This window comes from Ambystoma mexicanum, chromosome 3q, assembly GCF_040938575.1.
Source record: "Ambystoma mexicanum isolate Mex_15411 chromosome 3q, UKY_AmexF1_1, whole genome shotgun sequence".
Classification (NCBI taxonomy): domain Eukaryota; kingdom Metazoa; phylum Chordata; class Amphibia; order Caudata; family Ambystomatidae; genus Ambystoma; species Ambystoma mexicanum.
Window position 1 is genome coordinate 274237345 of NC_090926.1, and position 21559 is coordinate 274258903.

The 21559-nt window shown below is 50.4% G+C and overlaps 1 protein-coding gene and 1 non-coding gene across 3 annotated transcripts in view; one reads left to right on the forward strand and one right to left on the reverse strand.

Annotated features, from left to right (window-relative positions):
• Positions 1 to 6039: 6039 nt before the first annotated feature.
• Positions 6040 to 6121, reverse strand: TRNAS-CGA (transfer RNA serine (anticodon CGA)). The gene has a single exon. It is a non-coding gene; the product is annotated as a tRNA-Ser (tRNA).
• A 691-nt stretch (positions 6122 to 6812) lies between these two features.
• SMARCC2 (SWI/SNF related BAF chromatin remodeling complex subunit C2) overlaps positions 6813 to 21559 on the forward strand; it is a 2756167-nt gene continuing 2741420 nt past the window's right edge. For both annotated transcript variants that reach the window (XM_069653753.1, XM_069653754.1), the window contains exon 1: positions 6813 to 6944. In XM_069653753.1, coding sequence (XP_069509854.1) covers positions 6834 to 6944 — 111 coding nt within the window. In that variant the 5' untranslated portion in view covers positions 6813 to 6833. The remainder of the gene's footprint in view (positions 6945 to 21559) is intronic.

Here is a 21559-nt window from a genome sequence, read left to right on the forward strand (position 1 = left end):
AAAAGAGTCAAAATTGCACATGACGCAACACAGTGATTCTTTGGGACTGCTGCTGATTTATACATCCACAGGGGAGCAGCACGCTGCAGTGCGTGCTGTTGCTCAGAATGGCCTTGGCTCTGGGGGTCACCAGTATTCAGGGCATGCTGCTGGGTATGAACGTACACCGCGTTGAAGCAAGTGTTGGCTAATTTTCTGCTCCCATTCACTCGGATCAAAGTGAATGGAATGTTTTCAGACCAGTGAACCTGCAGAGGACGACTCGTCAGGGTTGCCCGCTGTCCCAGTTACTGTTTGCATTGTCCATGGAACCATTAGTGTGCTTAGTCCGATCCTCTGACAGCATACATGGGCTAGATATTTATTTATTGGACATCTGTATGCCGCCTATACACAAGTGTTTCCAGGCGCCACAAGACAAGATGGGGGTGGGGGGACATGGGATTCAAAAAAGAGGAAAACAAAAACTGTTATATTGGCCTTGTGACAATTCTACTGTGCAAGTGTATGACAAGGTGGTAAATTCAGGGGGCAGTGGGTAAGGGAGAAGTGCAGGAGTGGGGTATCCCCAGGGGTGGGCGTGTGCAAGTGCTGGGAGGGCCAGGTGGCAAGTGCCAGGAGAAAAGGGGGGGTTGGATGAGTGCAGTGGTCTGCGAGGACCAACTTGGGCTAGTCCGGGCAAGGGAGCCCGATGGCAAGTGCTGCCAAAGGATGCTGAGGGGACTGGTAGGAGGTGGTCTGGCACTTGTATGATTCTGAAGGGACCAGGCCCCAGTCGCGGCGGCAGATGGAGAGTTAGCAGGAGAGGGGAAGAGGGAAAAGAAGAGGATAAAAGGAAAGTCTTGAGAAGTTTCCAGAACTTAAGAAAATCCGGCTCAAGTCTGAGGGGGTAGGGAGGCCATTCCAGAGGGAGGAGCCAGCCGAGGAAAGGAATCTACCTCCCACTCATTGCTTGGAGAAACGTTTGACTGCAGGGAGTTGGAGCTATAAGACCGAAGGACTCTGGCCAGGAGGTATTTAGGGAGGGAAAGCTGGATGTACAGAGGTCCCAGGGCCCAGACAGCCTTGTGGATGATGCAAAGGGTCTTGAATGCGATCCTTGGCAGGAGAGATGTGGTCCCTGGGCCTGAGGCCAAGGATAGGTCTTGCAGTCCTATTCTGGATATCACCGGCTACAAACATTAACTGGAGCTATATGACGCCGATCTCCTTTTTTATATGAGGGACTCCTGGTCCTCATTTCTCCACATAATCGCTTTGTTGAAAAAATTCCGCACAGTCTCAGGGTTTAAGATGAATGACACAAAATCTACTATCCTTAATGTTTCAGAAACACCTGAAACAGTTGCCTGACTAAACGCCCTTTTCCATTTTCATGGTCCTCAGAAACCTGGAAATATCTGGATGTCCATTTAACTATGCAATACGCCGACCTATATGCAGCTAATATCCCGCCACTTTTCTCTGTGGCTAAACAGGATCCGGAGCAGTGGAGCACTTCTGAGATATTGTGGTTGGGCAGAAACACTGTGGTCAAGATGACCCTCCTCCCGCGGTTGTTATATATATTCCAGGCACTGCCTGTCTGTATTCTGCAGACAGGTCTTAAGGACCCGCAGTCGCATATTTGTTGATTTATTTGGGCCAGAAAATTCCCCAGGGTCGCTAGGCACACACTAATGGCAGCAAAGGGCAAAGGTGGGTTAGCGGTACCAGATATCGAAATCTACTTATACGCAGCCACGCTTGCACCACTATTAGATAGCCAGGCCACCTTGCAACATCCCAAACACTGGGTGGACACAGAACAGGACATCTTGGGACCCCCTGCATCAATATTGCTGGCGCTCCCCGGCGGCGAGAATACAGGAGGAATGTGCATTACTGGGACAAGGCCGCCCGTAGGTACGCCATAACTACCTTCCCCTCCCCCATGACGGGTATATGGGAGAACAGGGAATTCCCACAAGGGACGATTCACTTGATGGATAGAGCGAGGTCTACTTAGACTGCGCCAGATGTTTGCAGATCAACATCCCCTTACCTTCGAACAATGCAAATAGGCCTACATCGTGGATGAAACCAATAGATATGGGTATGTACAGCTCAGACATTGGTTAGCCCAACCACAGGTGGGTGCTCAGGCGAGATGAGCAATGTTCCAGTTTGAAGATCTCTTTATAGCCCCCAACTAGAAAGTTCTCTTCTCTATATACAGTAATGAACTCCAACAGGTTCAAACCTCCTCAAGGGTATATGACAAAATGGCAAGAGGATATAGGTAAGCCCATACAAGACTTGGTGTGGTACAACAAATAGACCAGAGCGGGTAAATCCTCCAAATCAGTTCAATTTAAGGAGAATAGATTTTAAGCTGCTGTGTCGCTGGTACCTCACCCCAGAGCGCCAGCATAAGATGAACCCTGCCCTCTCCCCTATGTGTTGGAGATGCACAGCTGCCCCGGGCTCCTTTTTCCACATGTGGTGGACATGCCTACTCATCCAGTTCTTTTGGAAAGAGGTCTTAGCCCAGATAAAGGAAATATGCATAGTAGATTTGGCATTAGACCCGTAAGTTGTTCTGCTGGGTGATGAAGACCAGCAAGGGCACCACAAGCTAGGGACTGGAACCTCCAGACTGATAACGCACTTTCTGGTTGCAGTTTAGCTAGTGGTAGCAAAACATTGGAAGTCCCCAGCTGCACCAGATATGACTGAATGGTGGGTGAGAGTTTGGTTTGTGGCTGCTATGAGCAAAAGTGACGCAGGGCTGTCCAGGAGGATGGCACAATTTCTAACTGACTGGAGACCCCTAATCGAGTTTGTGAGCCGACAGGATAACCCTAGTATCCACCATAAACCCCATGAGATGGTGTCTTTTCCGTTGATATAATGCGTATGAATGCTTATATCAGAGAAGTTCAACCGCCACTGATTTTTAGTAGTGTATTTTGAGTTGTTTGAGTATGTTTTATCTGTTTGACGTACCAGTTTTAATTTCTAAAAATTGCTTCTATGGTTTAGCTCTTGGAGTAACATGTCAATTGTAGCAGTGTTGGGGGCTGCTCCGGTCCACCGGGCAGCCCCATACCCGGATCGGGTGGCCCGACAGGGCACCCGTAGGTGCGGCGGTCGCGCCGACCAGATTGGGGGTGGGGTTTCATCCCACCCGCTCCGGGATACCGGAGCTCCACACATGGCCGGCTGGCAACTGGCTCACCGCGGCCCCGGCGTTGCCCGGCAGGGGCACCGTCCTGGAGCTGGGCCCCGTCCTTGGGCCCAGCACACGTGGTAGGGCGCCACCATGGCGCTAACACAAGAACACACACACACCACGGAGTCTTGTTGGTCTCGACTGACGAGCCCGGAAACGGCTCGTTCTTTTTATTAGCTTGGTCACGTGGTTCCTCACGTGACCAAGACAAACACACTGGACGATCCCATGTCCCCTTACAGGGGTGACATGCAACACTCCTCCTTTTTCATAACAACAAAACAAAACCCCAAGTCCCAACATAACCACCCCTCCCACTACTTGAGCCACTCTACTACTTTGCATACCCTTTATTAACCTGGGCGAGTGGCTCTCATGTCACTAAAGAACACCACTGAGAACTACTGGCACAACATAAAGCACTCCACGTCTACAGGTGTGCACCACACTACATTGCCCACCAACTGGGCCATTTTAAGCAAGTCTGTGTTCGCGGGCTCACAGTCTTCGGGGAATGTCAAATTATGATGTCCATCTTCCGCACTCATGGAGTCACCGGAAACCACCTTGCATCCTCACCAGAGTTCGTCTAGGACAGTCACACACAAAAACCGGCAAAGCCGCACCTGGGGAGGCTCAGGGGCCACATCGGCCATGTCCATAGTCTGGGGGCGCCGGTGATGCATAGTCTGGGGGCGCCCGTGATGCGCTGCTGGCACGTTGGCGGCCGGCCCCTCCTTCCACTTCCTCTCCCTGGTGGGGCAGGTGTCGAGACAACACCGGTAGCGGGGTGGTGGGTTGCTCCGTTGAGAGACGCTGACGCCTGGCTCCGGGTGTTGGTACCCTGTGTGGGCCTGCCCGGCACAGGCAGACCGGGGGCAGCCAGAGGCCTTCCTCTGTATGGCCCTGTTGGCTGGTCTTCATTTGAGGGCGCACAAGCACTCCGTTAGGGAGCCGCTACCCCGGGGCTGGGTAGTGAATGCCTCTACCTGCCTTGGGGGAGACAGGATATGCTGGGGTTCCAGGGTTCTTTACCCCCCTCTCCTTGTCTTGGGGCTGGGACACTCCAGGCCCCCTTGAGGGATGCTGGTAGGCTGGGGTAAATAGCCCATGTGGCTGGAAGGAAGCAACCAGTGTTGTTGCCTCCTATGTGCCGCAGGCCTCACTGTCCCTTTTTTTTTTTTTTCCTCTCCGCGGGCCCAGCTGGTTTTGGGCCCGCCTCATGTCTCCCTCTACCGCGGGCCGATAGGGGCAGCCGCGCTGTGGTGGGCGGTCTGCTGGCATGCTGGGGGAAAGGCCGCTCACCTCTCCATCCGGGGCGACATCGCGTGTGCTGGTCCGGTCCGAGTGCCGGCAATTCCCTTCCTGTTGGTAGTGGGGGAGGGGTGCAGCCACCCATGCGGCCTATGCCGCGAACATCTTCCGTCTCCCTCGGGGGACGGGCGGGCCACTCGCCCACCATGTTTTCCTTGCGGGCCCAGCTGGTGTTGGGCCCGCCTTCTTCTCTGTGCGGCCGACGCCGCAGGACACTGTCACTCCCCTCTCTGGGGGAAGGGGAAAGACGGCCTCCCCAATATGCGGCCGATGCCGCGGACCTCTCCCTTCCTTGGGCCAGTCCTCCCCCCAGATGGGAGGGGGGGGCAGCTCACACGGCCACCGCCGCACATCCTCCTCCCTGCGGGGAAACAAACAGCTGCTCTTCTCGGGGCCACCTCCCGTTGTTGTGGCCCGGCCGCAAACTCCTCTTGGTGGGCCCTGTTGGAGATGGGCCCGCACAGCCGCCGACCCGTTCCGTCTCCGTCGGGGGACGGGCGGGCAGCCTGCCAGCCTTCCATTGCGGGCCCAGTTGTATACGGGCCCGCCACCGCATGCGCTATCCAGGCACACGGGGACGACTTCCTCGTCGCCATTGTTGGAGGCTGCTCCGGTCCACCGGGCAGCCCCATACTCGGGTCGGGTGGCCCCGACAGGGCACCCGTAGGTGCGGCAGTCGCGCCGACTAGATTGGGGGTGGGGGTTCATCCCACCCGCTCCGGGACACCGGAGCTCCACACATGGCCGGCTGGCAACTGGCTCACCGCGGCCCCGGCTCTGGGGGCACCCAGGCCGGGGTCGCCACCCTGGCCCGACTCACAGGGCCAGGGAGACACACATGGACGGCGTTGCCCGGCAGGGGCACCACACATGGACGGCGTTGCCCGGCAGGGGCACCGTCCTGGAGCTGGGCCCCGTCCTTGGGCCCAGCACACGTGGTGGGGCGCCACCATGGCGCTAACACAAGAACACACACACACCACGGAGTGTTGTTGGTCTCGACTGACAGCCCGGAAACGGCTCGTTCTTTTTATCAGCTTGGTCACGTGGTTCCCCACGTGACCAAGACAAACACACTGGACGATCCCATGTCCCCTTACAGGGGTGACATGCAACAAGCAGGACCGACTTTCCGACGCACAAATTGCGTAATGTATCAATGTGCGCAGTTAACATGTGCAACAGTGAATCTCTATGGTGCCATTTGTTTATGCTTTAATAAAATGTCAATGATAAAAAATGACTGGGGACAAAGATAGAAACCACTGCAAGGATGAATAAAGTAGGGAAGAGATAAAAGAAAAAAACATCTATTGTATGATATCACGTGTAATCTCAAAAAATGCATTCCATTGTATCATATCACGTAATTTCTAAAAAATGCATTCAAATGTATCGACTCATTACAAATAATCAAACGTTTCTAGCTTGAGGGGATGGGCAAAATGTTTTTTGGTTAACGGCATCACTAAAACAGTTAATAAGAAGAGAACTTTCGGAAAAAACGCCTCCGTCACGAACAGGATTCGAACCTGTGCGGGGATACCCCATTGGATTTCGAGTCCAACGCCTTAACCACTCGGCCACCGTGACCGCGAGGAACCAAAGCACGACGCTCCTTCAACAAGTGTTCATGCAGGGGATTAAATGTTTGATGTCAGGTGTTCGCGTCAAGTATTTCTCGTCCCCAACCTCAGTCAACACTTTCCGCTGCTGCAGTGAAAAAATTGCATGCTCTTGAAGGCACATTGTTGTATGTTCGTTTTTGGGGAAAAATATATAGACACACATCATAGGGTATGTTGAAATACAAATTTAAAAAAGTGATAAAACTTTAGGGCAGAATAAACCAATGCGAGATCGCCCCGCATTAAGACCCAGAAGAGACATTGTGCCAGAAGTGTAAGAGGTGGGGGATCTTGAAAGAGAATATTTATGGGCAATCTTTGCCCCACAATACAACGAAAATGTGTGATTCGGTTGTGTTGTTGAAATATGACCAGGTGGAATTGTACGGAAATTCTAGAAAAAAAACGGGTTATATTCAAACTGGAAGGAAAAACAAACATACACAAACGCGAGAGAAGCAGATGTTATAGAAACAGAAAACGGAACAGCGTGTTACAACTGTTCTTTCTTGATCAAAAATCGTCAGTAGAAACAAAAAACGGACAGTACCGCAAATATGCTAATCTTGCCTAGCAGTAGGTGGCGCCACTTTCCGGAGCCTAGGCCCAGTCCCCGGGCTCGCGCTTTCACCGCTACTCGCCAGGTGTCGCTGTGGCCCGGCTGTGCTTAGCGAAAGATGGCGGTACGGAAGAAGGACGGTGGCCCCAATGTGAAGCATTATGAGGCCTCGGACACTGTGTGCCTGTTCGACAACGCTCGCCTGTGGCTGGGCAAGAACTGCAAGAAGGTGGGGCTTCGGAGTGGGAGGTTATCTGGGGACAAGTGGCTGGAGGGGAGGGCTGGCGCTGGACCCATATTGAAATTGACAGAGTAGTAGATGGGGGCAAAATGGAACGGTCTGGCTTGGATTTATAGGGGTGAAATTGTCTGTTCCGAAAAATAAGACGCCTCGCTATCCTTTCCGTAACCCAGTTAAAGCACCAGGTTCCTCATTAATCTCCTTAATGTAAAAAAACCTTTTAGATAGGCCATTTTTCTGTTAAGCCTTTCTTTATTTATCTTTTATTTCTTTAGACCTATTCACCTCGCCCTATTGCCGCACCATCCTCACCGTTTTCCCTTTGCTACCCACACCTGGTTTTCTTCATCCCTGTTCTTCTATTCACAACACCGGGTTTGTCATATGTATCCCTTCCCCCTTTAAATATTCACTCCTCTCGCCAATTTATTCATCGGTTTGTTACTTGTCGGGCCCTTTCTCGGCCTGCACCTTAATGGAATACTAACCCTGACTACCAGACTATGAAACTGCTTTCCGTTTTCCTAAAAATGTACATCATCTTCATCAAGCATTAATGCTTTTCATTTCGACCGGACTATGAGGGTATCAAATGAGATACCATCAATGGCTGTAGCTAGTTAGGGTTTGCTTGTCCGTTTGACTAGTATATTCTCTGTCCAGCGCTACTGTATCGCTTGCCCCTATTCTGCCGCTGGTTACCACTCTGCATTCTTAATACAACTAGTGCATATTTGTTTTAAAACCCATGATTTATGCATGATGAATGTACTGCTGTATAAATATTGGTATTGGATGTGCACATAGATAAATGATTTCCAACCACAAAGGCCGTTTGTGTTGTTCTGAAAGCAGGTAATAATGCACATGGACTCCTTCTCTGAACCGCAAATCGAGCTAGCACATGTGTATGCCGAGATTAATGCCCCGTAGATCTATGGGTGTTTGAATTGTGCACCGATAGTTCTAGCTCCTTTCGCCTAACCACTTGAGGCGAGAAGCATGGACTTGTGTTTACTCAGCTGGCAGTCCGTCAGCTCCCGCCCTTTAATGCTTCGGAAGCGGAATGTGGCCGGTGGAAATGTCTATTGGCTGAGAATGTTTTAGGATCTTAGCCCTGGAGGATTGATTCACAACACCGCCCTTTCGCCTCGTAGCCAAGGCAATCTCCCACGCTGCAGCACGTGCTTTTGGCAAAGCGTTGCTCGTATTTTCATGGTCGAGTGCACCCTCTCCAACTTGCTGCCTGAGCTTTCAGGTTTACTCCTGCCATGTATGAGAAGGCCATTGTGGTGGTCTTGAGCAAATGAATAATGAAGAGCGTCACATCATCAGATTTTTACTTATTGTATTTTTTCGTCTTGTTTCAACAAAGTGCAAATAGCTCAAAGTTAAATGCAGTATGTTGTCTCTGCCATGGAGCATGACATGCTCTGGTCCGGACTAGCATGGGTCTTCATCACCAGTGTCTGAATGCTGGTCAGTGCCCTCATGCACCTTCTCTCATTTCCTGATTTCATTTAATCTCCTGCAAGATCAGGATACCATATTCCTCCCCCCTGCAGACGGTACTCAAAGTCATATAGTTCAGTTCATAGTCTCTGCCCCTAGTTGGGAGCCCCTGCACCTGGTTGGAAGCCTCGTCACTCTGCGGGGTCAGCTGTGTGTGTTTTTTTTTTAATTATTTTTTTTATTGATTTGGCTGAAAAATTCACCCTTTCAACAATTTTATACAAAATATTTCCAATTAAAACATTATCCTACTCGATAAAAATACAGATGAAGTGGCATCTCAAAATAAATATCCTACTGATTTGGTACATATATGAAGAACATGTTTCCATAATTTCTGTGCGTCTATATTGATTAGAGGTGCAAACAGTTTTTTAAAATACTTTTCTCGCAAAGATGACAATTTTCCACATTCAACAACAATATGTTCTAAAGTTTCCTTTGTTTCTTGACAAAATCGACACATTTGATCTATTTGTGCAAGGGTATACCATTTTGCTGTAATATCTCAAGCGCAGGAGGCTTGTGCGATGCTGAGGATTGGGAGATTTCATGAGATAAGGGTCTGCTGTTCCAAAACGTTTTAAAGAAAATTGAACTTTTTTGAAAGCCTTATATTTAGCACATTGGTCACAAATGTGGATCCAGTCATTTTCCCACATTTTCTTTTTAGCTTTCTCAGGATTTTGTATAAGCAACTCCTCTGAAACGTCAGCATCGCGCATGAATTCCTGTGCCTTCAATTTCCAGCTCTTTATGAAACCATCACTAGAACATTCTACATAATTCGACAGAACTGTCATCAAACCATTCTCATAGCCATCTATAATTCATTTCCGATATAATGTGCATAATTTCCATTTATAGTGTGCATATAACGAGATAAGGCCTAACTCATGTATAATCATGGCTACGGGCACAGATGTCGGTAGTTTTAACAAGAGTCTCCAGTATTTGCCTTCCATCGGATTCCAAAACTGAATAGCCTTCCATCTTTTTTAGTTTCTGAGCCATATAGTAGAATTGGCAAAACTTTTTGCTTATAATATAGCATGAGTGGTTGGATGGACAATTTACAATATTTGGCATTTATGATACGAGCCTGAGACAAAAGTGTATTTAATTTCAAAATAAGGCTTGTTTCATAAGGTATATCTCTTGGAAGATTATTCACAATTATGCCCAACTAAGTGTAATTTGCAACTATCTGTAGTCTTGTTTTTTCTAATTGCCAAGTATTGGCAATGCTTCGTTGTTTCAAATTGCCAAATTGCATAATTTGCGTTTTCTTCATATTTATTGTGATCTTATTATCTTGAGCATATGTCTACAGGACACCAAGTAGGTTTCTTAAACCCATGGGAGATATAGAGATCAACAGAAGATAATCTGCATAAAGCAGCCACCTTACCACTTGCCCTTCCAGCTTAGGGAAATCTGTTATAATGTTTGCAAACCCTAAGCCCATGTCAGATATGTAGAAGTTAGAGGGCTGATGCAAGTATACAACCCTGCTTCAGCCCCCCTTGGTGTCGGTATTGGGTCTGATAGCAAGCCATCATAATTCAATCTTTCTTGAATCATTGTGTCTTTATGGAATTCCATTAGCCACTTTAGTATATGCCATGGACAATCATGGCTCAATAATTTTCTGAATAGCAATTCCCTTGGCACATAGTCGAACGCAGTTCTAAAGTCGACAAATGCTACGTACAGTGGTTGCCTTATCTGATGGTGCTTGACTATGATCGCATTTATAGTCAGTAAGTTAATGCTGGTACCAAGACCAGCAAGAAAGCCCATCTGATATGGGTCTCTTAGATTCTTATTTGACAGCCAATGGTTGAAGTCTCTTAAAGTCGGTTGTGCAAAAATGTTGCCCGTTCATTCTAATAGGGTTATAGGCCTGTATGAACTTGGGTCCATCCTATTACCTTTTCGAAGAGTGGTATTACAACTGACCTCTTCCATGATGGTGGTATCACTCCTGATTCTAATACTTGATTTACTTGGTTAAAGATTTTATTAAGAATAGAGGTCCATATCTCAGGGTTTTTTTTTTCAGCATGCTATTGTCAAGGCCATCGGGTCCTAATGCTCTGGATGTGCTCAGTTTGGAGATGTAATAAAGTAGATCTTCATGATCAAACCTAACTGATTCCAATTGGCACTACTTAACGAGATTTGATAATCTGGCAGGGGGGGATTGATAAATAACTTGATAATAATTACACCACGATTTCTCTGGGATAGGGTTTGTTTGTACAGAGATATGTGATTTAAAGGTAACTTCATTTAATAGCCCCCGTATTTTTGCTGACGACTTATAGGCCATTTTTCCCAACATATGTTCACTGTCCTGTTGGTAACCTAAGGCTTTCCTACCACGCAGCAAGTTTTTAAAGACTGATTTTAAATGCTTTTTTTGCATAAGTCTCTCTGGTAATGAAAGATGATTCACTTGACGGATTTGTGCCTTAAATTAGACTTCCGATCTTTAATTGCACAATCAAAAACATAAAGATGTTTATAGTTGTGAGGTTGAATGGTGGATTTAACTTGAATATATTTCTGCATTGTGGAGACATAACTCCTACCTGGATGCACTGTTAATGAATTATCAAAGTCAATTAATGAATTCTCTGTCCATTTTACACGATTTCTGCCATTATTTGCTGTTACCTGTCCTCTGTAATAATCTTTCATTATCTTGTTATGCAGAAGCATCCAATTCAAGTTAAACACAGCTGACCATTATCACTAGGTTTAACTACATTTAAGAATTCACAATTAGTGAAAATATAATCAATGGTAGCTCTTTGTTGGCCTATATGCCATGTATTGTTTGCAGGGATGTCACCCTCAATTGCGCCATTTAACATGACATATTGCCTGTCCTCCATCAAAGAGCACCATCTCATCTCTTCCACTTTGTGCTCCGTAGCCAAATTTGGTATTAAGTGTACATTTAAATCACCTACAATCATAATAAAATTAATGTTCCGTTCCATGGCTAGATTATCAAGAACTGTTTCTATGTGTTGAAAGAAGAGGTCAGATGTTAACTGAGATCTGCCCCAATGGATGTTTATTATGAACATAATATAAGCATCTTTCATTAGTTTTGCCACTTGAATGTAAGGAGTCGGTGAGCTGACAATAAAATGTCTAGACTTTTTTGTCGCTACCATTAGCCTAGCCATGGGACAACCTATATTTTGACTCAAGGCGGGTGTGGTTAAAACGTGAAATCCATCCCATATCTGTGTCTCCACTAGCCACGTCTCCTGAAGTATGACAGTATCATAAATGTTAGGTCACTTTCATTTGAATTTATGAGGTGACGAAAGCCTCTAGTATTCCAGGAGATGAGGTGGATGGTCTCAGAATTAGGGGATTGTTATGCTTGATGATAATTATCAGACCTCTCATACTGATTGGTGTCCAAGTGTTTAACATTCAATTGAACCCCACTTGCTCGGTCTGCACCATATATTCGCAAACTCTTTTTGAATAATCCCCGACTGTCCTCCAAATCTAACTGATTACATCTTGAATCAGATTAAAGCCAATGTCATGTAACAAAGCTTTTTCACCCCACATGACATTGGCTATGACAGTTGATCGGATATATATTTGCGATCTTGTCAGATCACACTCATCCACAAATGTGACCCTATCAATGTCTGCAGAGTTTATATTTCTCAATTTTGGTTGTTCTCTGCAGATGTTTAAAATACTTAAATGATTTAGGTCGAATTTTCAAAGGGATGATTGCGACATTCGATTATAAAGCGATGGTGATTCAATTGGGTTTGTTGATTATTGGATGTCATTTTATTTTTATTTGGTAGGTCTCGAATTGAGGATTGGACTTTTTTTGAATAAGTATTCTGATCAATGCATGGCTTATGCTGAAACGATCCTTTATTAGAACCGTTTGTGTGTCTAGGGCCATTCAAAGTTGGTTGGTTGGTAAGAAGGAACTGCAAATTGATTTGCTGTCATGTGGTATGTTTATTTGATCCTCTTGTCTGTTTGCCATACACAATGCCACTGATTTATTTATTTCATCTCTTATCTGTTGGAAAAATTGACAGAGCATTTCCCAAGATCGGAGCTGTGCCACTAGTACTTTTAACCTCTTCTTGAGTAACAATTGGCTCTTGCTGTACATGTTTACCCTGGGTATTAAGCTCAACCGAGACTGCAATTAAGTCGTTGAGTGGCTTATATGTCAAACTAGTTGAGGGGTTTAACTGGGTGATGGTTGATTGCTGTGTGTTTAACATACACCCTTCTAATCTGTCTTTTTGGTTTGAGGTCTCTAGTTTTTCATACGGCATATTTATCATTTTTAAAAATCTCCTTGTCTTTGTGCCCACTTTAATAATTTTTTGGTTTAAGATTGCTTTGCACCTTTCGGAATTACTAGTTGTTTCTTTTTTTTTTTTAGCAAATCCTCTTTAGAAAAGATGGTGAAAGTATTTAAATGTGAGACTTTACTTAACTCTTTTGTTTTATATATAGAGGGCGTTCCAGTAGCCACACTGTTTGAAGGAAGTTCAACATGTTAACAGTGGCACTTTTAGTCTTAAAACATTTAGTTCACTGTTTGACAATACATCAAGCTCATTTGTGAGCTGCCTGTCATGATTGGATGATACTACCTCGATTTCTTTTCCACCCTCAGTTTGACAGTCAACGCTTACTTGTTTACAGTGTCTAAATATTTCCCAAGTGTGGTCTGATACCGTCTTGTTTTCACTGTTTACATTTTCTTTTTATGTCTTGCTAATTGCGATAATACTATTGTTTGGTCATTTATTTTTTGATCCATTACCTCATATTGTTTTGCTAGTTTTAGCAAAGCAGTATTCATTGCTGTTAGAGTATTATTAACGGCGGAGGAGTCAGAAAATGATCCCATACAGGGTTGTTGAATTTTAGATGCAAAATTTATATCATTCCACCCCATAGCTAAAGTGGCTTGTCGGGGAGTGGGTGCAATGAATAACGAGTGTGAGGAGGCATTTTGTTCTGAGCATTCGAGTGAGCCAGGTGATTGCGATTTGGAATATTTCTACAGGTAGGGTTGGATCTCATACTCGTGCTCAATTGACACAGATGGTACAAGGTCAATTGGACTCTTGATTGGTGAGATGTCATCTACTTGCATAAAATCTCCTGTATTAGAATGCACAAAAATTATTTCCTCGTTCATGCAAGAGTTATTACTCATGTTCATAACATTTAGGGCTTCCTCGTCGACTTGCACAGTTATTTGCAATGCTTGGTAAGCTTCCCTGAGCTTACATTGAGCAGCCACTATACGTTGCAGGAGGTTTATTGGGTGAATTAGTAACACTCTCAGCCCCTATAGGTGTGGCTGAGCCACGTCGTTTGCTTTCTGCCTCCATTGTAACGTCTGAAAGCCCATTGCTAGTAATCACAGCTGTTGAACGTTTCGCAGCAGTGTCTTTCATTGTAGCAATTTCAACGTGCATTTGGGCGTTACGTTTTGTTAATTTAATATGTTCAGTGGTTGCCTCACTCGTTCGCTGCTCATGAGACTGCTCTTGGTTACAGTAGGAGCGTATGTCATTAGATGACATGTTTTAAGGGAGTTTTTTTTAATCACCATTCACAAAAGCCATTTTTGCCAGATTTGGCGTGTGTATCTGTATTTCAATTGTGTTTGGTTGCGTTGCATCATTTCTGAGGCTAGTTAATGCTGGCATACCTGTTTTTAAGGTAAAATGACGCACGGATGCATTTACTATAATGGGATGTATAATTGAAATCGGACCGTTGGGCGAGGAGTGATACTCTACGCTGCTGGAAACTTTATCAGGTATATTAAATACTTAATCCCTGATCAATTCAAATTTCACACAGGCACTAGCAAAAGGAATACATTCACAGTGCACTCCGGTTAGAAAGAAAAAAGAAAAGAAAAAAAGGGATTCATGACGATAACACTCTAAGGGGCCGATTCATGGAACAAACGTGCGCCGAAAATCTACGCGCAAGTAGGCGCAAGCAGGCGCAAGCGGAAAAAAACAGGCGCACGCGTGCGATTCATGGAAGTCCCTGCGCGTGTTCACCGCGCGATGTGCGCCAAACCCGTGCATGGCGCACAAGTCACTGCAACATCGCAAAAGGCGTGCGCGACGGTGCGCGACGCGCACAGTGAAAGCGCACAACCTCAGCGCACACAGCAGAAAGTGGGCGGGACATGGGGCGTAACGCGCGGAATGGGGAACAACACGCGAAAATAAGGGCGTAACTGGGGATGCACTGCACGGAAGCAGAGGTAACGCCCACACGCACACGAACCACACGTATCCATGGAATGGAATAGGGCAAACCCACGCACAGCCAAAGCCGCGCACAAGCTGAAACACGTCCGCCACACGAAGGCAGGCGGTAGAGTCCCAGCGCATCAAAAAAGTGGCGCCGCGGGAAGTAAAATACGCGAATGAGCGGGCTACGTGTATTCCGGGGGTGCGCGGGAAGTGACACACGCGATTGAGCGGGCTACGTGTATTCCGGGGGTGCGCGGGAAGTGACACACGCGATTGAGCGGGGTACGTGCATTCCGGGGGTGCGCGGGAAGTTACACACGCGAATGAGCGGGGTACGTGTATTCCGGGGGTGCGCGGGAAGTTCCACACGCGATTTGGCCGGGTACGTGGATATCAGGGGTGCGCGGGAAGTCCCACACGCGATTGAGCGGGGTACGTGTATTTCGGGGGTGCGCGGGAAGTTCCACACGCGATTCGGCCTGGTACGTGGATATCAGGGGTGCGCGGGAAGTCCCACACGCGATTGAGCGGGGTACGTGTATTTCGGGGGTGCGCGGGAAGTACCACACGCGATTCGGCCTGGTACGTGGATATCAGGGGTGCGCGGGAAGTTCCACACGCGAATGAGCGGGGTACGTGGATTCCGGGGGTGCGCGGGAAGTTCCACACGCGATTTGGCCGGGTACGTGGATATCAGGGGTGCGCGGGAAGTTCCACACGCGATTGAGTGGGGTACGTGTATTTCGGGGGTGCGCGGGAAGTACCACACGCGATTCGGCCTGGTACGTGGATATCAGGGGTGCGCGGGAAGTTCCACACGCGAATGAGCGGGGTACGTGTATTCCGGGGGTGCGCGGGAAGTTCCACACGCGATTTGGCCGGGTACGTGGATATCAGGGGTGCGCGGGAAGTTCCACACGCGATTGAGCGGGCTACGTGTATTTCGGGGGTGCGCGGGAAGTACCACACGCGATTCGGCCTGGTACGTGGATATCAGGGGTGCGCGGGAAGTTCCACACGCGATTGAGCGGGGTACGTGTATTTCGGGGGTGCGCGGGAAGTACCACACGCGATTCGGCCTGGTACGTGGATATCAGGGGTGCGCGGGAAGTTCCACACGCGATTGAGCGGGGTACGTGTATTTCGGGGGTGCGCGGGAAGTTCCACACGCGATTCGGCCTGGTACGTGGATATCAGGGGTGCGCGGGAAGTTCCACACGCGATTTGGCCGGGTACGTGGATTTCAGGGGTGCGCGGGAAGTTCCACACGCGATTGAGCGGGGTACGTGTATTCCGGGGGTGCGCGGGAAGTTCCACACGCGATTCGGCCTGGTACGTGGATATCAGGGGTGCGCGGGAAGTTCCACACGCGATTGAGCGGGGTACGTGTATTTCGGGGGTGCGCGGGAAGTTCCACACGCGATTCGGCCTGGTACGTGGATATCAGGGGTGCGCGGGAAGTTCCACACGCGATTGAGCGGGGTACGTGTATTTCGGGGGTGCGCGGGGAGCAGCACACGTGAATTGCACGTGTGGGTCCTCCCAGGTGTACCCTCTACACCCTCCACGGCCCCTGCAGGTGGCTCACACCACAGGGGCCTACCCAGCACATGTCCTGCAGGCACCCCATCCACCATGGCCATGCCCACCAGCCAACCCACATATCAACTAGCACTACTGCCCACCAACGCATGTCCCCCTGCACCCCCACCCCCCAGCAGTGCAGGGGCAGCCTCAAACAGGCCCCCACTCATGTCCCCCTGCACCCCCACCCCCTAGCATCCAGGGGCACCCTCCACCAGGCCCCCACTCATGTCTCCCACCCCCCAGCACTGTGGGGCACCTGCCAGCAGGCCCCCACCCATGTCTCCCACCACCCCCACTCCCCCAGCATCCAGGGGCACCCTCCACCAGGCCCCCACTCATGTCCCCCTGCACCCCCACCCCCTAGCATCCAGGGGCACCCTCCACCAGGCCCCCACTCATGTCTCCCACCCCCCAGCACTGTGGGGCACCTGCCAGCAGGCCCCCACCCATGTCTCCCACCACCCCCACCCCCCCAGCATCCAGGGGCACCCTCCACCAGGCCCCCACACATGTCTCCCACCACCCCCACCCCCCAGCATCCAGGGGCACCCTCCACCAGGCCCCCACCCATGTCTCCCATCCCCCAGCACTGTGGGGCACCTGCCAGCAGGCCCCACCCATGTCTCCCACCCCCCAGCACTGTGGGGCACCTGCCAGCAGGCCCCCACCCATGTCTCCCACCACCCCCACCCCCCCAGCATCCAGGGGCACCCTCCACCAGGCCCCCACACATGTCTCCCACCACCCCCACCCCCTAGCATCCAGGGGCACCCTCCACCAGGCCCCCACTCATGTCTCCCACCCCCCAGCACTGTGGGGCACCTGCCAGCAGGCCCCCACCCATGTCCAACTCATGTTCCCCACCCAACATGTCATCACAGTCCAGATCCCTGGTCTCTATGGTCAGCCCCCAAATGCAAAACACCCACCCGAGTATTGCATCCACCCACTCATATTCTGCAATTACATCACAGAACACCAATTGCAAGTTCCAAAACAAACACATGTCCCTCACATACACCCAATGGGTGTCAGTGAATCTCAAAACACATAACATGAAATGCATGAAAACAATGAGACACCACACATTGAAGTGCAACAAATAAATAATGTATTAAAGGAAAGATGAATAGAAACAAAAATGAAGAAACTGAAATGTGAATGGAAAAAATGAAAAGAAGCATGTCCGTCCAAAAAAAAGAAAAAATCAAAGAATATAGAAATCCAAAGTAATGTACTACAAAGTCAATGTCCACCAAACAAAATCCAATGTGAAAAAAAAACATAAGCCATTGATCCATGGATAATGTTAAAAAATAAAGTATGTACAAGTCCACAACTATGTACAAAGCAAGAAGCCAGGGTCCATCATCCCAACAAAATAAAGGAAACCTAACTAACTACACTAACCAATAAAAAAAACTATATACAAAAATGTGGCCAATGTCCAAAAGGTCCAAATGAAATAAAAACAAAAATGAAACTTAACACTACCTACATAACTATGTACAAGGGCAGCGGGCTAGTTCCACGGCTCACTTCTGGATGTGCCGGGCCAGGGCATCATCGAACTCCTCCTCTATGTCCCGGAGGCGGTCCTCCTCCATGGCCCCGAGGGTCCGCAGGGCCGTCGACGTGTCCACCTCCAAAGCCCTGCGGATTGCCTCGAGGCACTCGACCCGCCTCAGGGCCCTCTGCATGGAGTTCTCCGCCCTGACCATTGAGAGCCGTGCCTCTTCCGCCCGCTGCCGCTCCGCATCTATGGCGTGGCCCAACCGCTGCCACACGGAAGACACTTTTTGTCCTGGGTCCTCCTGCCCTCCGGCCGATGCCTGCCCCTCCGATGTCGAAGGCCCCGAGCCTTCATGGCTCCCACCATGGAGCTGCTGCTGCTGTGCCTCTGCCCCTGCACTGCCTCCTGCTGCCTGCACATCCTCCGCCGGCTGGGGTGCAGTCGTTGACGTGGCCACCCCTGCTGGACGTCCGACTCCCGACTGTGGCAGGGATGCCTCCTCCACCAGCCTGGCCGCACCGTCAGAGGCAGCTCCACAGGGCACCCAGGTGACTGATGGGTGGGAAGATGGCACAGAGGACGACTGGCGCGTAGGGGGTCCAGCTGAGGAGGGGGTCGTGGCAAGCCCCATCAGACGGAGGAATCCGGCCTGGGTGACCTGTCCCAGCAGGCTGACGTGGTCAACGAGCCATTCGAGATGACCTGCAGTCTCTTCATGAAAAGACTGCAGGTCGCCTCGCATGGCCCGTTGACGCAACGCCACTCCAGCCAGGACAGGCTCAACCCGGGCCTGGATAGCCACGTCCGCAGGCAGGGGAAGGCCAGTTGACGTCAGCTCATCCCCTGCCTGAAAACTGGTCTGGACATGGGCATCCCTGCTGGTGCAAGATGATGCAGGGACAGGATCAGGGACAGGATTGCACACAGGCACCTCCGCGGCGGCCTGTGCTGCCTCCTGTCCCTGGTCCTGCACTGCACCACTAGCACCAGTGGGATCCCCACCCCCAGACCCCGTCTCCGGTGCTTGCACGGCCTCCTCCTCCACCAAACCCCCCACCAACCTGGATGACTCTGTGCCATCTTCCCCCGTTGGGCCCTGTGGGGTCCCAGCTGCCCCTTCTGCTGCCGAGGAGTCCAACTGCAACCTCCGCCTCTTGGACCTCCCCCCGGCAGCTGCGGCCTGGGACGCGGCACCGGACTCCTCACTCCCCGACGAGATGACAACCTGGGAGGGGAGCCGGGCCTTGCGTCTCCGGCTGGCGGTGGGATCCCCGCCGCTGTGCTCCACAGCACCTTCTCCGCCCTCTTCATCAGTTGACGCTGCAGACAGGGAGAAACAAAACACAGGCATCAGGGCACTGTACAATGTACACATACACACATGACAGTTGTACATGAGTGGCATTGGCAAACCTCTGACATGTCATCACAATCCCCAACACACATGTCATTACAACTTGCACACACGAGCCATACCACAGCCATGTTGCAACTGCCAACACCATCCATACACATACAACAGCATCAGCAGGCAAAGGTGAGCCAGACATCACATGCAACACAGGAAGTGCACCACACATGTACACACACCACCACACTTGCATGCATGTGTACACCTCTGCTAAGTGTCGCAGTGTTCAGACGGGCATCCATGTCACATCTGCCAATCAGGCTTCCACATACCGCTGTCACATGCATCCATGTTGCATCACTGTTGCACCCTTGTCAAATACACACACATGCACATGTACACAGCGCTGATACAATCAGCTGAAAACAACATACATGCGTGACATCACGGACATGTCTACTCACATACACATTCATACAAACTTGTGTGCCCACACAACTGCATTTGGCATGCAAGCCCACACACACAGGCACCATCCATGTCTCACACATTACAGCCCTCGCATGTGTCAGCCCCACGGCCCTGTACACCCGCACCCATACTCGACCCCATACAAACAGATGTGCAACCTGCACACTACTGAACAATCACCACACGCACTGCTCACAATCAGGATGCATGTACACTCACCGCTCGACTCCAGACGGGTCTGCCTCTCAAGGACCTGGACGTGGAGCGCTGGGGATATGTGTTCCAGGACCCTCATCTGTTCTTCCGACAAGTGGCCCCGGCGCCCCTTGGCATCCGCTGCCTTCAAGAGGCGCCGGGCCTTGGTCAGGGTCCTGGACCTGAAGTCCTCCCAGCGCTTCTTGACATGTTGGAAGTCGCGGACTGCCACCCCCTCCGCGTTGATGGCAGTCACGATGTCAGTCCAGATCCGAGTCCGTCCTTCCTTGTCGGCGCGGCAACTTCCGAAGAGGGCATCATACTGCCCCAGGACTTGCTCCACCAGGACACCAACTTCGGTGGCACTGAAGCTGGTGCCCCTCTGCCTCTCTGGCCGGGGGTTGTCAGTGGTCACAGATGGAGTTTGCCCCGACATGACAACCCCAGAGGCAGGAGTGGGTGGGCAACTGGGTCCTGGGGCTGGGCTGTGGAGCGATGGAATCCCAGTCGGGAGTCTTTGGTTCCAGCAGGGGTGGTCACACCAACAGCACCCCTGGCTGATGTGCAGGCAGCAAATGGCAGGGCACGTGGGCAGCAGGCAGTCAGGCAGCAGCAGATGGCAGGTGATAGCGTGCGCGGGGCTCTGGGGGGCAGTAGTTCGGCCTTCTGGGCAGGAGCGTGGTCTTCCGTGTGCTTACGCGTGGCCAGCTTGATACGGAGTGATTTGGCACGTGAAAATTCTGCACGTCAGCGTGTAATTCGAGGAAAGGCCCTTAGCGCGTAAGCGCGTCTGCACGCATACGCATTTTCATTGGACCAAAGGCCCTCAGCGCGTGAGCGCGTCTGTGACGTGACGTGCGAGGGAGTATCCCTCATTGCACGTGATGACAGTACACACGTGGATCCCAACCAATCGCGTGTGAAAGTTCACGGGACCCCGGAACACACGTACCCCGGCCAATCGCGTGTGGAACTACCCGCGCACCCCGAAACACACGTACCCAGGCCAATCGCGTGTGGAACTACCCGCGCACCCCGAAACACACGTACCCAGGCCAATCGCGTGTGGAACTACCCGCGCACCCCGAAACACACGTACCCAGGCCAATCGCGTGTAGACTTTCTCTCGCACCCCTGAAATCCACGTACCCAGGCCAATCGCGTGTAGACTTTCTCGCGCACCCCTGAAATCCACGTACCCAGGCTATTCGCGTGTGGAACTTCCCGCGCACCCCTGAAATACACGTACCCTGCTGAAATCGCGTGTGAAACTTCCCGCGAACCCCTGGAATACACGCGCCCAGGCTATTCGCGTGTGGAACTTCCCGCGCACCCCTGAAATACACGCGCCCAGGCTATTCGCGTGTGGAACTTCCCGCGCACCCCTGAAATACACGTACCCTGCTGAAATCGCGTGTGAAACTTCCCGCGAACCCCTGAAATTCACGCGCCCAGGCTATTCGCGTGTGGAACTTGCCGCGCACCCCTGAAATACATGCGCGCAGGCTATTCGCGTGTGGAACTTCCCGCGCACCCCTGAAATACACGCGCCCAGGCTATTCGCGTGTGGAACTTCCCGCGCACCCCTGAAATACACGCGCCCAGGCTATTCGCGTGTGGAACTTCCCGCGCACCACTGAAATACACGCGCCCAGGCTATTCGCGT